Raw genomic sequence first — 14401 nt, 5'->3', positions numbered from 1 at the left:
GTTCAGAAGAGAGGAAGGGGCCTAGAGTGACAGCCTGTCTCCGTGAGGTCAGGAAGGATTTAATCCACCTCAACACCATACCTGAGATGCCGCTGCATTCGAGACGCCTCAAAAGAATGTCATGGGAGATCGTGTCGAATGAAGCTGACAAATCCAACAAAATCAAGACTCCCTTCCTGCCTCTATCTGCAATCATTTTCAGGGAGTCGGAAACTTCAATAAGGGCTGACTCAGTGGAGTGTTTGGGCCGAAATCCAGCTTGGCATGGATGAAGAATATTTTGCTCTTCAAAAAATTTTGTAAGCTCCTTTAAGACAAAGGTTTCCGTAATTTTGCCCAAAATTGGAAGGAGTAAGATGGGACGAAGATTGGAGACCACTGCCGAGTCAATATGTCGTTTTTTTTTTAAGTTGTTTGACCAGTGCCAACTTCCAGTCAGCTGGGACAACGCCCGTACTAAGAGACGAATTAACAATCTGATTGATCATGGGATTTACTACCTCTGACAATTTGTGAAGGACTGATGGAGGGCAGGCATCCAATGGAGACCCTGATTTGATTTTTTCCATGGCCAAAAGAGTCATATCCAGCGAGACCAGTTCAAATATGGCGATGGAAGCTAGGCTATTCTTCAGAGGAGGGTCAGGGATGGGGTTGTGGCGTGGAAAATCTTTCTGGATTTTAAGGATTTTTTTCTCGAAAAACAGGGAGATCTGATCACATAGCGACTGAGAAGCAGGAAGCTCCCTTTGTTCCGCAATCGGTGTGGTAAAGGACTTCACAATTTGAAAAATCAATTTCTGATTGTCTTTGGCTGTGTTAATTTTTCTTGTAAAAAAAACCTTTTTTGCCAGTTGAACCTGGGAAAAGTACGCTTTTCTACCTTCCCTAAACATTTTTTCTTGTTTCTCCACATATCCCTTTCTCCACTGTCGCTCCAGTTGCCTGCAATGCAGTCGTGCTTGAGCCAATTGGGGCGTAAACCAGGGAGTATTTAGATTTTTAGGTTTTAGCGGCTTGCTCTTTGTGTCCGAGGGCGTGAGAGCCTTGCCGATGTTGGTTAGCCAGGGCTGAAAAAGGCGAGAGTCTATATCAGTTTTGCCTGTCAGAGTAGGAGCAAGATTTTTAGCCACCATCAATAGATTGGGATTTTTAACAATCTGTGCCCATAAAGGCCCCTGCCGCGGTTTGTTAATACTATCTGTGTCTTCGGAGGCATTGTGATTCTAAGGGGAATGAAGGAGTGATCAGACCAGATTAAGGGGAAGGGGTGTCCGCGGTAAGCCAAGATAAATTCGAGCAGACCCCATCAAGAGTAAGGCCTGCCCGATGTGTAGGACCATTCACTATTTGCTGTAGCGAAAATAAGTCTAGGATTTGAAAAAAAAATTCTATTCCAGGTTCAGAGTTATCCTCTAAGTGAAGGTTAAAGTACCTAAGAGCGTGAAATTAGCATATTTGAGCGTAAAGTGACTTAAGGAATCATTAGGTGAATTGATGAATTTAGTGCTTTAACCAGGAGGCCGGTAAATAAGGGCACCTGAAAAGCATGAGTTGGCATTCAAAGAGAGACAGAAACCTAGACTTTCAGCTTCTAACATCGCATCCAATTCAAAAAAGGTGCAGGTAAGTGAGTCACGTAAAATGATGGCCAACGCGCCACCCCTACCCACCGATCGGTCCTTCCTGTGTATAAGAAAACCTGGTGGGACGGCGTCCGCAATATCCGGTCTACTCCAGTCCTTAAGCCAGGTCTCCGTCACAAATAGAATATCTAGTTGAGAGTCTAAATATGAGGTCTCTGATGTCTTGACTGTTTGCCCATGGATCGTGCATTAATGAGACCTCCCATGATGAGACCCCCGTACTTAACATTGCCAGACCTGGGATATACGTTCTGATTCGAAACTCCAGTTGTGGGAGCAAACGGGAGGTCAGACAGGCATCTACAACAAGAGCAAGCTCCATGAATGAAGTCAGGGGATATAAGATGTTGGCAAGGAGAGTTCGAATTTAGGCTCTTTAAAACCTTCGCCTGATAGGTTCTCCCGCTAAGTAGGACAGTGCGTCCCGTCTTTGTCTCGTCCTTGGCGCGGACGGGCACAGACGGACTTGCCTTTGGTGCGCCACCGACGCGCCCGCTGCGCACGTCCACTGCGCGTCCTGCCCAGCATGTATTTAAGTAGCTGGCTGGCACGTAAATCCCCAGTCTCTGCCCTTCCTGGAGGGGCGACCAACAAAAACACTGGTTGGCTGAGACGTGGGAGGGAGTGTCCGCATCCCTCCAATCGAATGGCAGCAAGGCCGGCGTTGGACCGGGGAAGCGGAGGCAAGGTAAACTCAGAGGTAAAGTGACAGATTCGTCAAATTCACTTAGAACAGAACATTAAAAGTGGTTAAAAGAAAGAACATTCCAATTAAAAACGGCAGATGTACGAGTAGTTTTTCCTAATAAAAGTGCAAATTAACATCCCAATATGTGCAAAATAGCAAACGGACAGTGTCTCCTCAAGACTTGTTCCTCCCTGATCGGCAGCAAACGGCAAGCACAGTATTCAATTTTTAAAAGCCCACAGGATGAGGGATTTCCTCACCGTATACGACCACCTTCATAGTCGAATTCCTTCATCTGGCCAATCCAGAGATCATGTTCCCCTTTGTTAGCAAGTATGAAATCCTTAAAAAAAAACAAAAGAAAAAGTTGCAGTTTCATATAATAAGGGATACATTCTGTCTTTGTGTATTTATTTAGTGTATCTTTTTTTAATAATGTACTATGTCAAGCACTTGTATGCATGGTGGATTAAAGTTTTACAACATAGCATATTAGAAAACAAGTGGCAATGAAAAAGCAGATCGTAAAACGTGAATAAAGTCACCAAAGCAGTAGTAACTAGCCAGTTGTCAAGGTCCAGGCAGGTAAATGTACAATAGACATGGTCTGATCTGGTGAAGCCCTATAGAAGGGGGTCCTGGCGATCCCTTGTAAATAAATACCAGCATTTGTAAAGCGCACAGCTACCTCCAGAGAGGTGTGCCGGCGCTGTGGGCCGTCGGGATGATTAAGCGAGCTATTGCCCAGAGTCACAAGGTGCTGGGTTAACCTGCCACCGGCGCAGGGGACTGAACCGTGAGCCCCAGTGTTCCAGAGTCATTATAGAGATTGCTGTTACTTTTCAGATAATGCCATGGGGGAGCATTCCCCATACTTGGTGCACTGCAAGCGTATGACTGAGGGTGGAGGACTTTCTGCACCTTGTGGTGTGCAACCAACACCTAAACTACTGCAGAAAAAGCATCTGAACAATATGTGTGAAATGTTCAACTGTTCACACCGATTAGCTGAAACTTTGAACTGCCCAACTCAGTGTAAAAGTATGTTTGCTTAGGGGCTTATAAATCCTACTTATTGTGATGCTCATGAGACAAATGTAGTCAACTGTCATGCAGAGGCCAGTCACAGAATCCTCCACAGGTACCACCACAGGACCTTAATAAAGCTCGAATATACTTTGATGCAAACATCACTGATGATCCCACAAGCCTCCAAAAATGTACTGTTTCTAATTAGTTCTGTTTTATCACGTTTTAGGCGATCATGTCAAAGTTGCCAAGGCTAGTGCTGCCTTAAGTACCCTTTTATAGGCTTCATAAAAACATCACTTGACATTAAACTTGAAATGGCAGAAAGAGTCACTCTAAATTTAACTAAAACGCCCTAGACACATTTATCCCTAAGCGAGTAAACCTTTGCTCGCGGACAGAGAGAGACATCCTTTGACATTGGTCTCTAAAGACAACATGAGGGGCTCTTTCATAAAAGAGTTAAGAACCACCATGGGCAGATCATAAAAATAATGAACTTGCCTGCATAATGTGAACAACTAACATTGGGGAACTGGCTGTAGATACCCAGCTCGCCCTATAGGGGAATTTGTAAATCACTGAATTTAAAAATGAGATTTCTCAGGTGCCCATTTACCTCATAGGGTGCTCTAGCAGAAGCCATAATGAGATGGGGAAATTCAGAAGTTTTTTATTTTTTACAATTTATGGAATTGAATTACAGTCACACTAAGGTTATACAAGTCACAGTGCCATCAACGTAAGGGCACACTCCATCATACACTCTCAGACCATTCAAAATCAAAGCTATTTTAAAGTTTAAAATAGTAACCCTCAGCATAAATCAGGAAACTACATTGACACCTCCTGGATCGCAAGAAGAACTCCATGTATAGAAAAGAACATGCAGAGCTAAAAAAGCAAACCCTATAAATTAAATAATGTACAAAAACCAGTCCTCAAAAGACTCACTAGTTGACTCCTAGCAATCTGATGTTTCATTTCGAAGCACCCGAGCATCTGGCCTCAGCGACAATACAGGGAATGTTCAGCATACTAAAAGTACACTTGTTCACTCCACCTTATCCATCATTTACAAATATTGAATCAGCATTGCCACCACCTTCTTGGAAACTGTTTTTTACTTATTCTTAGAAATACCATCTTTCTTTTTAAACTCTCTGGGCGGACATCAGGAAATAAAAGCAAACATTGTTCTTCAAAACAACTTAAGTCTCTTGCTACATTGAGTCTCATCCTTGTGACCACATACATCAGTCCACACCATCACTCAAGATTAGACCCCTTTTATGGTAAGCACTCCTGAGCCCAGGGTGAGGCTTGGTCTTTGGCAGGCCACAGAGGAGTGAAAACACACCTCCAACTACCTTCACCAGCTCCTCTGGGAGGGATGGGCTCAGGAGACCAAATATTTACCAACTGGCTTCCTGTTTCAAGTTCTTTGGAGTCGCCATCCTTGCATCCATCTTGGTGATGTTTTCTAGCACACATACCCTGAACTAACCAGTTTCAATCATGACCTCCACCGTGATAGTCTTGAATTGCTCCACTACAGAATTGCTGTCCTTACCTTCTGTGCTCACCGTTCACACACCTGGAGTAAACCTACACTGTGTCTCAATGGCTGCAAAAACAGTTTTATTGATGCTGGTCTTGCAGGCAGGTGAGGAAACTTTTAATCAAATTGGAGAGCCCTCTATCTTACCCCTGGACTCTGAGGAGCCCCATCCTAGGTTAGCCAGTGTTTTGAGAAAGATTAAATTGTGTTCCTTCCAACATCCACCCGACCAAGGAGCTGTCCCTTACATCTGTTCATAAAGTCTTCATCCGCTCCCAGGCATAAGAGATAGTGTCAGGCCCCTGCCCCAGATCCCTGGACCACCCAAATCAGCAACATCTCCATGCTTGTAAAAGAAGCCTATGGCCCAGAAGGAACACAGGTCAGGAGAACATGAACACACCCATAGATCTCGGTATTCTAGGGTTGGAGCCGTTCCTGGTTCTCCAAGGTTCACTGTATTGCTGTTTGGCCTCTTGGATAGCTGCAGCATGTCAGGTCTGTGTTCTGCAAAGGAGATTTCATTGCAGCATCCAGAACCTGCAGGTCCAGCAGGAGGGCAGCGTGCAAGACCTCTGTCATCATGTGGCAATGGTTGCCCAGTACAAACTTGAGGCTAAATGGATATGTCCATCTTTATATGACTCCACTATGCTGAAGTTTCATGGAGATCACCCTGAATTCAGCTCAGCAATGAGTTACTGGTGTGAAATCTTAGTAGATGGTGCAAGACTGGTCCTGCCTTTTACAAGACTGCTTGTTTCTCTGAGTAAGAGAAGTTTAATAAGAACATCCCTGGGTCTCTGTTGGGATGATCTCCTGGGACCCTTGCAATTGATCACGTCTACAGAAACCTCCAGGTGATTGTCTACAAGCATGGAGGATAGCATTCACATAAATGCACCGAGATTGGCATCCAGGACCTAGTCGCTTAAGCTGCCAATAACTAGATTCTCTCGTCAAGTGATTTGTTAGGGCCACCAGCTTGCTGAAGGCTTCCTTCAGCTGCATTTTCAGCAATAAGCCTCTGGCTCTGGTAGACCGTCCACCCTGACTTCAGTATCCAGCACCCTCTGGTCCACTGATTTAATGCCTGTGGTGGTGCAGCCGCTAGGACCGACTCCCGTACAGCAAAAGCAGGCCCACTGCCTCACCTTGCAATGCGCTCTGTGGGACACTGGGATTCACTGCCCTCCTGTGGTTTCAATCCAGTGAGAGAGCCCTCATCTGTGCTCCATTTCAAACAGCATTACTTCAGGCCACACCATGCAATGCAGCCTCTGAGAAGCAGCCCCAGCCCGACTGCCAAAGAGCTGGAATCACCCAAGGAGGTCCCAGTAGCCCTCCAGGCGCTCAGTCCTATTATCATTCAATGGCAGCATATAGGTATAGGTTTTATTATGGAAATACCCGCTGGGTAGGACTAGCTCCTACTCCATCTTGGCTACACCAACCCCTTTTTAATAGAGTGAGGCTGAGCTTTGAATGTTGACACCGATATTGGGCTGACATCAAGTTCCAAGATCCATCATATCTGTAAAGGATAATTTTACAGAATTTATTGGACCACCTTAAGGATTCAAGACTGGACAATGACAGATATGTGGTACTGAATTTGTGACAACTGAAGTGAGAATTTGATGAAGTTTTAAAGTGCTTTTGTTGAGACCACTGGAACAGGCTGTGTCTTTGGATATGGTCTAGAAGATATCTGGATCACACTGTGTGATGATGTTTAGAACTGAATGTTCAAGTCATGATGCAATGGAGCTATGGTTAAGTCAATGTTCTAAATTGAACCAGTAATGGTGTAATGCTGGAGGTTGTTACATGAAGATTTAGGTCAGTAAAGATCCTGTTTCTAACTTTGGATTTGGACTTATTTACTACATATTGGCGACAAGCGATCTTGTGCAGGGAACAAGTAAGCAACCTTCATCCCTGGAACGACACTGATTTGGGAATTAGTGCTATCGAAACGATTTTTGCTATTTTACACAACTGTAAGTTATTAATGGCAAAGACAATTTATAATTGTTACTGGAACACTGCAGGCAACGTTTAATTAGAAGATTTGGTGGTAATTGATGCTTGTATGAAGCTATTGACATCCGAGAAGAAAGAAGTAAACCGACGTTTATGCAAGGTGAATATGCTGTCCTGTTCGTGCGTAAACACAAAACACGGCGATTGATAACTATACGCGGATTCACTTTCACTAAAGATATATATTTCAATTTGGAGAGTTATTGGAGAAATATAGAAAAGCTAACGAGTTTCATATGGCGGATGATGGTGCTGTCTTGTCCGTATACGATTTTGGGAACAAGTTTGGCGCTTGATGACTACACGCGTATGTACTCTTTAAATATATTTCAAATTTGAGGCGAAGAAAGTACAGTTCTGTGTCATTGAGGCAGGGAAGTTGCGGAGCAGTGCGATTCAGGCCGTATTTGAAAGTAAACACGGCGAGGAGTCACGGAGTAGCGCGATTCAAGCCGTGTTCGAAAGTAAACACGGCGCATGGTAACGGTGCGCGTGTTCGCTACAATATTGTCGATTTACTACGATACTTGGAGCTTTCATGCATATTGGCTAAAAATTGAATAATTTTAACCTAACCTTACCTTATCTTCGGAACTTCGAGCGCGACGTTGTGAAGGATCAGTGAAATTCAAGGAGAACTTGTTTGAGAGTGCAAGGTTCGTGGAAACAGCAAAAGGACTAACGCGAAGAACCAAAATAGTAGAGAAACTGAGAAAGGACTTACGTGCAAAGTGCAAAGTGGAAAGGAAACTAAAGAAAGCCTATAAAAGAAGTGGTGAAAACAGTTGGACAGAAATTCAAGTTGGAGTGGTTTCAGTGACTATTGTGGTTGGTTGTTTTAGTTAATTATTTTAATTAATTGCTTTAATTGATTGTTTTAGTTAATTATTTCAACCAATTACTTTAGTTATATTTTTGTTTCTGTTCAAATTTGGAAAATGTCTGACGATTCTATGTCAGCTCCACCGAAATTTTTGCCTGTGCCTGGTGAACCCATTATCCCATGGAAAAGATGGAAAAATATATTTTTCACTTATTTATTAGCCATTGGTGGAGATAAGTATGGGCCTGTCAGGAGGCAAGCCATATTATTGCATCATTTAGGCGTAGAGGGGAGGCGGATTTATGATGATTTGCCAGAAATTTATTTGGGGATGGGCAGCCAGTAAACATTTATGAAATGTCATTGCAGATGCTGGAAAAACACTTCATGCCAAAAATTAATGTTGTGTTTGAAAGACATAAGTTTTTTTCCAGAGGACACAAATCTGATGAGGGCGTTGTGTCTTATGTAGCAACTCTTCGAGGATTGGCTGTCACGTGTGAATTCCAAACATTGTGTGATTGGTTAATTAGAGATCAAATAGTCAGATGCACGAATAATAAGAGGGTTAAAGAAAAATTACTATCAAATCCTACTTTGGAAGAGGCCATCCAAATTGCTAGAAGCATGGAAGATACAGACCATTGGATTAAGGAGATAGATAGAGAAAAAAAAAATTCAGAGAGTTCATCAACAGTGATAGGAAAATAAATAGCAGCTGAAGTAAAAGATATGAAAAAAGAGGTTAAGAAAACAATATACAAGGGCTATGGAAATGTACCGATGAGACCGGTAGAGAGAAGGCCAGTAATCTGCTACAGGTGTGGGTGTCCTGGGAATATAAGTTCAAGTTTTGCATGCGGAGCTAGGAATGCTACGTGCAGGTCTTGTGGAAAAAGGGGTCATTTAGCTAAAGCATGTAGGTCTAAAGGGAGTGTTCCGACAACAAGTGTGAAAGAAATAGAAAACGAAGAGGAACATTGTGGAGAGATATTTTTAACTGTTGATGGAATTGAACTAGGTAATTGCCAATTGATGGAGACAGGTGAGAAAGATAATGTAGAAGTGGTTTCGAAAGTCAGTAAAAATCAAATGAACTTAAAAATGGAAAGTACAGAGAAACTGGAAAAACCACATTGTGAAATTGGGGAAAGGTATTGTGAAATTATTCGTGGAGTTTATTCACTCTTATTTTGAAAGATACTTTTTTTTTAGAGAACTTAGGTGGAGAAATGAGTGAACTTACAACTCCTGATGTGAAGGCAGTAGGATACGGGGGTTCTAAAATCAACATTTTGGGAATGCAGTGGACAAGCATTATTTTTGAGAAGAGAGGAGTGTATGGAAGGGTCTATGTCACGGAAGAGGGATCTAATTTGCTTGGGTGGAGACACCAGAAAGATTTGAGCATAATCTTAAATCCTAATGCGCCAGAACCGGTAATGACAGTGGAAAACAATGTTGGGGATGAGTCTCATAAAGGAAATGCAAAAGATGATTGGGGTGAAAAGATAATGAATAAGTACTCCAAAGTGTTTGCTGAAAATCTTGGAATGTTGAAGGGTTTCACGCACAAAATTGTTTTGAAAAATAATGCAAAACCTGTGGTACATAAAGTAAGGTCTGTACCTTATATGATGAAGGAAGCCTTGCAAAAAGAATTGGAAAAATTATTGCAAGCCAAGATTATTGAACCGATTGAGTCAGAGTGGTTATCTCTGATTGTCGTAGCCCCTAAGGAGGGAAATAATATTCGTTTGTGTATTGACTTACGAGACCTAAACAAAAACATATGGGTAGATAGGCAACCTTTGCCCAATATTGGAGAAATGTTAAGTATGATGGGTGGGGGTTGTGTTTTCAGTGTTCTGGATATGTCATCGGCGTACCATCAGATAAATTTACATCCAGATTCACGACATCTGACCTCATTTGTGACATCACTAGGGGCGTTTCGTTATCGGAGGATGCCATTTGGTTTGGCATCGGCTTCTGCAGTTTTTCAGAGGGTGATGCAGAACATATTTAAGGGTTTGGAGAGAGTGATGTGTTTCCAGGACGATATCTTGATAGTGGAGAGGTCACGCAAAGAACATGATGAGATTATGGAGGAGGTTTTACGTAGAGTTGAGAAGTGTGGATTGACGATAAAGAAAGAGAAATGTCAAGTCAGAATGGGAATGGTTAATTATCTTGGGCATCAAATATCGGCGGAAGGTATAAAACCTAAAAATAGTATTGTGAAAGCAGTTAAAGATGCACCTTCTCCGACCAATAAAGAGCAGTTGAAATCTTTTCTGGGATTGGCAGAATATTGCTCAAAGTTTGTTCCCAATTTTAGTGAGATAGTGGAACCTATGAGACTTTTGTTGAAAAAAGGAGTTGTTTTTGATTGGAACTTGGATTGTGAAAGAGCATTTGGGGATTTGAAGTCTTATCTCGCAGGTGCACCAGCATTGGGGCATTTTGATTATAAAAAAAGAACTATTTTGGTTAGTGATGCGAGTAATGTGGGGATTGGAGCTGTATTGTTACAGGTGTCTGATGGGGAAGAGAAGATTATAGGGTTTGCTTCCAGGAGATTGCAAGGTGCGGAGAGAAGTTATTCCACAATTGAGAAAGAAGCGCTTACTTGTTGTTGGGGTATAGCGCATTATAGGTATTATCTGTGGCGTATACCTTTTGTACTTAAGACAGACCACAAACCTTTAATTCACTTATTCAAGGGTGGTCGGGGTTTGGATGGTAGTGTGACTCCCCGCATTTCTAGGTGGTTGACATCGGTATCGGATTACAATTTTATTGTAGAGTATGTGCGGGGAAACAGGGATGTGTTGGCTGATTGTCTCTCCAGGATGCCAGTGGAAGATGATTCTGGTATTTTAGATGTGGGTGTGGAGGAATTGGTTGTAGAGGTTGATGGTGAATTTGCCATAAGCCAAGATGAATGGAAGGAAGCGGTGGAGAAAGATGAGGAATATAAAGGATTGAGAGAAGTCATCATGAATTGCTGGGGTGAGTCTGATGTGTTGCATAAGTACAAACAATATTTACAAGTCAAAGATGAATTGAGTCTGCAAGGTGATAGGATTTTGCGTAGAAGCAGGATTATTCCGCCAAATGTGTTGAGACTTAAAATACTAAAAATTGTACATGAGGGACATCTTGGAAGAAGTTTGACCAAGCGGAGATTGAGAGAGTCGTTTTGGTGGCCAGGAATGGACAAGGATGTGGAAGGTTTGGTGAAAGAATGCTATGTGTGCAGTAATAGTGACAAGATTAAGATTACTAGGAATCCTCCTTTGAAGTGCATGGAGCACCCAATGAAACCATGGGAAAAAGTAGGGTTAGATATTTTAGGCCCGGTTGATAGATTGGGTGGTAATAATCGATACTTGGTGGTGTTGGTAGATTACCATAGTAAATGGTTCACGTGTAAATCCATGAGTGATGTGACTTCAAGGAATGTAATAACATTTTTGAAGGAAGTTTTTTTTGAAGAAGGGGTGCCAAAGACGCTTCTGACTGATAATGGTGTTCAGTTGGTTTCATCAGAAATGGAGAACTATTTGAGTAATATTGGAGTCTGCCATAAAAAGGTTGCTTTGTTCCATCCTCAGGCGAATGGGTTGGTGGAGAGAGTAAATCGAACTATTATGGAATCTATTCAACTTTCATTGGCAAATGGTTTGTCTTGGAAAGATGAGTTGCGGAGAATGATGTGGGGTCATAGGATTACTCCTCACACAGTGACAGGAGTTTCTCCTTTTGTCGCATTAAGGGGAAGGGAGCCTGGAACAAAAGAGTCCCCAATGTGGTTGCAAGATAAAAAACAAATTTGGATTGATAGAGAAGGAATGAGGTTAAGGGTGCAAGAAAGTCAAAAGCGAAATAAAGTGGAGTATGATCAAAGAAAGGCGGTTAAGGAATTGGTCTTTAATAAAGGTGACTGGGGGGTGGTAAGGAAGTTTGGATTTATAAAGAAAGGTGAAAGCAAATTTTCTCAACCATGTAAAATAATATCGGTGGAAGGTTCTGTGGTTTTTCTTGATGATGGAAAGAAAAGGAGTGTGGGGGATTTATGTAAAGTATCCCATTTATGAAATCTTATGAATGTGGTTTTGTTATAGTATTTCAAATGTTAGCAAAGAAAAATATGTATGTTCATTTGTAAATTGCATTGTTTAATTGTCTATAGGGGGGAGATATGTGATGATGTTTAGAACTGAATGTTCAAGTCATGATGCAATGGAGCTATGGTTAAGTCAATGTTCTAAATTGAACCAGTAATGGTGTAATGCTGGAGGTTGTTACATGAAGATTTATGTCAGTAAAGATCCTGTTTCTAACTTTGGATTTGGACTTATTTACTACACACTGCTGTTGGGATCCAGGCAGGTGGGATAGAATGTGGAAGGCTGATTGGACGGTGGTGTGCTGTTGGTCACTAGTGGAGTACTACACCTGGAATAAATTTGTCATTGTGCTCCAATGATCTGCTGTTGTGGCTTCCTTTTAGAGGAGGCGAGGTGGTCCAGGACCTGCATGACCTGTGTGGACCACTAGCTTCCCGCTTTCCTCTCTGTTCTTCATGCTGTTCATCAATGCTGTCCCAGGGCGTTGAGGAACTTCGATTTCCGATCGCGATCGAAGCGACCCGCCATCTTGTGCTCCGCCGCCATTTTGTGTTGCCATCACTCAGGCAGCACGGCGAACAAAGTCTATTCTGCTTTTTCTGCAGTCTCGTGTCGCAATGGTCTCTCTGCCTCTATTTGCAAAGCTGGTGTTAGGTTTAGCCGAGTACACTAATCCCTGTCTGGTTTTTCTAATCCCCGTCTCAACTATCTGTTGGTTCACACTATTCTTTTCCGACTTTATCTTATCGTCTTGCCTTCACTGTCCTCTGCTAGCATTCTCTCGTTTCACAACTGTCCTCCAACACACACAAACGTATCTCATCACCTGCAAGTTTGTTACAAATCCGTTAATAAATTAGTTTGAGGGAGGGGCGACAAACACAGTTGGAGGAGAGGTTTCTTCGAGTCATCCAACACTTTTGTTTTCAAATCTCTCCTATTGGTTCTGTCCTATTTTCCAACTTTCCTTATTGGCTCTTTCTTGTATTTGCTGGGTGTATACTTGGTTAATGTATATGTTATCTATATGGTATAAAAGTTTGTGCGCCACAGAGTGAAGTGGCAGTCTCCTGAGAACCTACCTTGTGTACTTCTGGGACAACTGTACTAGCTGCAGCTAATAAATCTGATCTTCTAACGCCTAACAGAGTGTCCCGTGTCTCTGTGTAGCTGAGCAGGAGAAACCCAGGAGATTAAGGCGTACCCTGCGCCGCCAGGCCCAAAAGGTTCTTGTTCTTCAACTGGCGCCCAACGTCGGGCGGCTTCAGTGATACCGGTTCTGCCTGAAGGTCGTGAGGAACCCCGCAAGAAAATTCCAGAGGGTTCGCGAGCCACATCAAGCGACCCCTGTATGTCGAAAGTGGTCCGAAGGTCTTTGGCAGTGCGGTTACTCCTTTCTGACGGCTACTAACAACCGCTGCCCTGACTGCCGCCCTGCCTTGGCCCTTTCTTTGATGATGTATGGTAAGGCGAGACGATAGACGGGCCTCTGTTGGTGTAAGAAGACGTCCTTAGTTAAGTATCTTCGTGGGTCGCGCCCACAATTTTTGTCCTTTGTTTTCTTAGTATTTGTAGTCCTTAGTCTTCGACTATTGCAATAGACGAAACCGAGGGTAAGTGCATTTGTGCTGCGTAAACTGAGTTTTACTCCCTTGAAGTTTGTGAACAGTCAGGTAAAATCGTGAGACGCCTGGTCTGACTAAGTTTGGAAAATTTGGTTGCTTTGGTTTTAATAGGGATTCCCGACTTGAGGACTCGTCTGATTCCTTCGGTTGGAACTCCCACATATGAGCTCTACTCGAAACATGGTATTGGCCCCATTTCCTTTAACGAGGCATGGACCCGATACACGAAGAAAGATGGTGTTCTAAAATGGCCAGAAAATGGTAGCTTTGATCCCGATGTGCTAGATAATTTGGAAGCAGTCCTATTCAAAAGAAAAGCCCGGCCGGCAATATTTGACTCTTTCCGCCTTTGGCGTAAGGAAGCTAAACAGAAACAAATTAAGCAAGCAAAACGAGTTAGGAAAGCACAGGGTATGACAATTATACAGGCTGCTCAACAATTTAAAGATGATGAAATTGATAAAGTAACTGAAATTTCAAAGAGACAGCATCGCATGGCGATAGATAAATGCTATCCGGTGTTGCCTGTTTCCCCTTCTGAAAATAAGAAAGATATAGAAGAAGATCCCCTAATGTCCCATTAATTGAGGTTGCCTCCGCCCTATGCACAAAGTGCTAATGCACCCCAATTATTACATCCTGCTCAGCCGCCAGCGGTACCTCCGCCTGTTCCGGCTCTTCCGCATTTGCCTCCTCCAGTATTACTGCCTCTGCCAGTGTTACCAGTAACCTCAACTTCTTTACCCTCATCTGCTGATCTTAGACTTCCTTTGCCTTCTGCTCCTCCTCCAATTATCGATTCTCCTCCTGTCAGTTCTCCTAATACTTTGTCTCCAATTCTTATGTC

The 14401-nt window shown here is 42.8% G+C and overlaps 1 protein-coding gene across 2 annotated transcripts in view; it reads right to left on the bottom strand.

Moving 5' to 3' along the window:
• Positions 1–14401, bottom strand: part of LOC146812949 (uncharacterized) — a 502088-nt gene that overhangs the window by 131215 nt on the left and 356472 nt on the right. For both annotated transcript variants that reach the window (XM_085619987.1, XM_085619986.1), the window contains exon 7: positions 2595–2677. In XM_085619987.1, coding sequence (XP_085476113.1) covers positions 2595–2677 — 83 coding nt within the window. The remainder of the gene's footprint in view (positions 1–2594; positions 2678–14401) is intronic.

The sequence above is a fragment of the Triturus cristatus genome, chromosome 7 (assembly GCF_964204655.1).
Source record: "Triturus cristatus chromosome 7, aTriCri1.1, whole genome shotgun sequence".
In the NCBI taxonomy this organism is placed as follows: Eukaryota; Metazoa; Chordata; class Amphibia; order Caudata; family Salamandridae; genus Triturus; species Triturus cristatus.
Note: the sequence above shows the minus strand (reverse complement) of the source record. Positions and strands in the feature narration are given on the sequence as shown.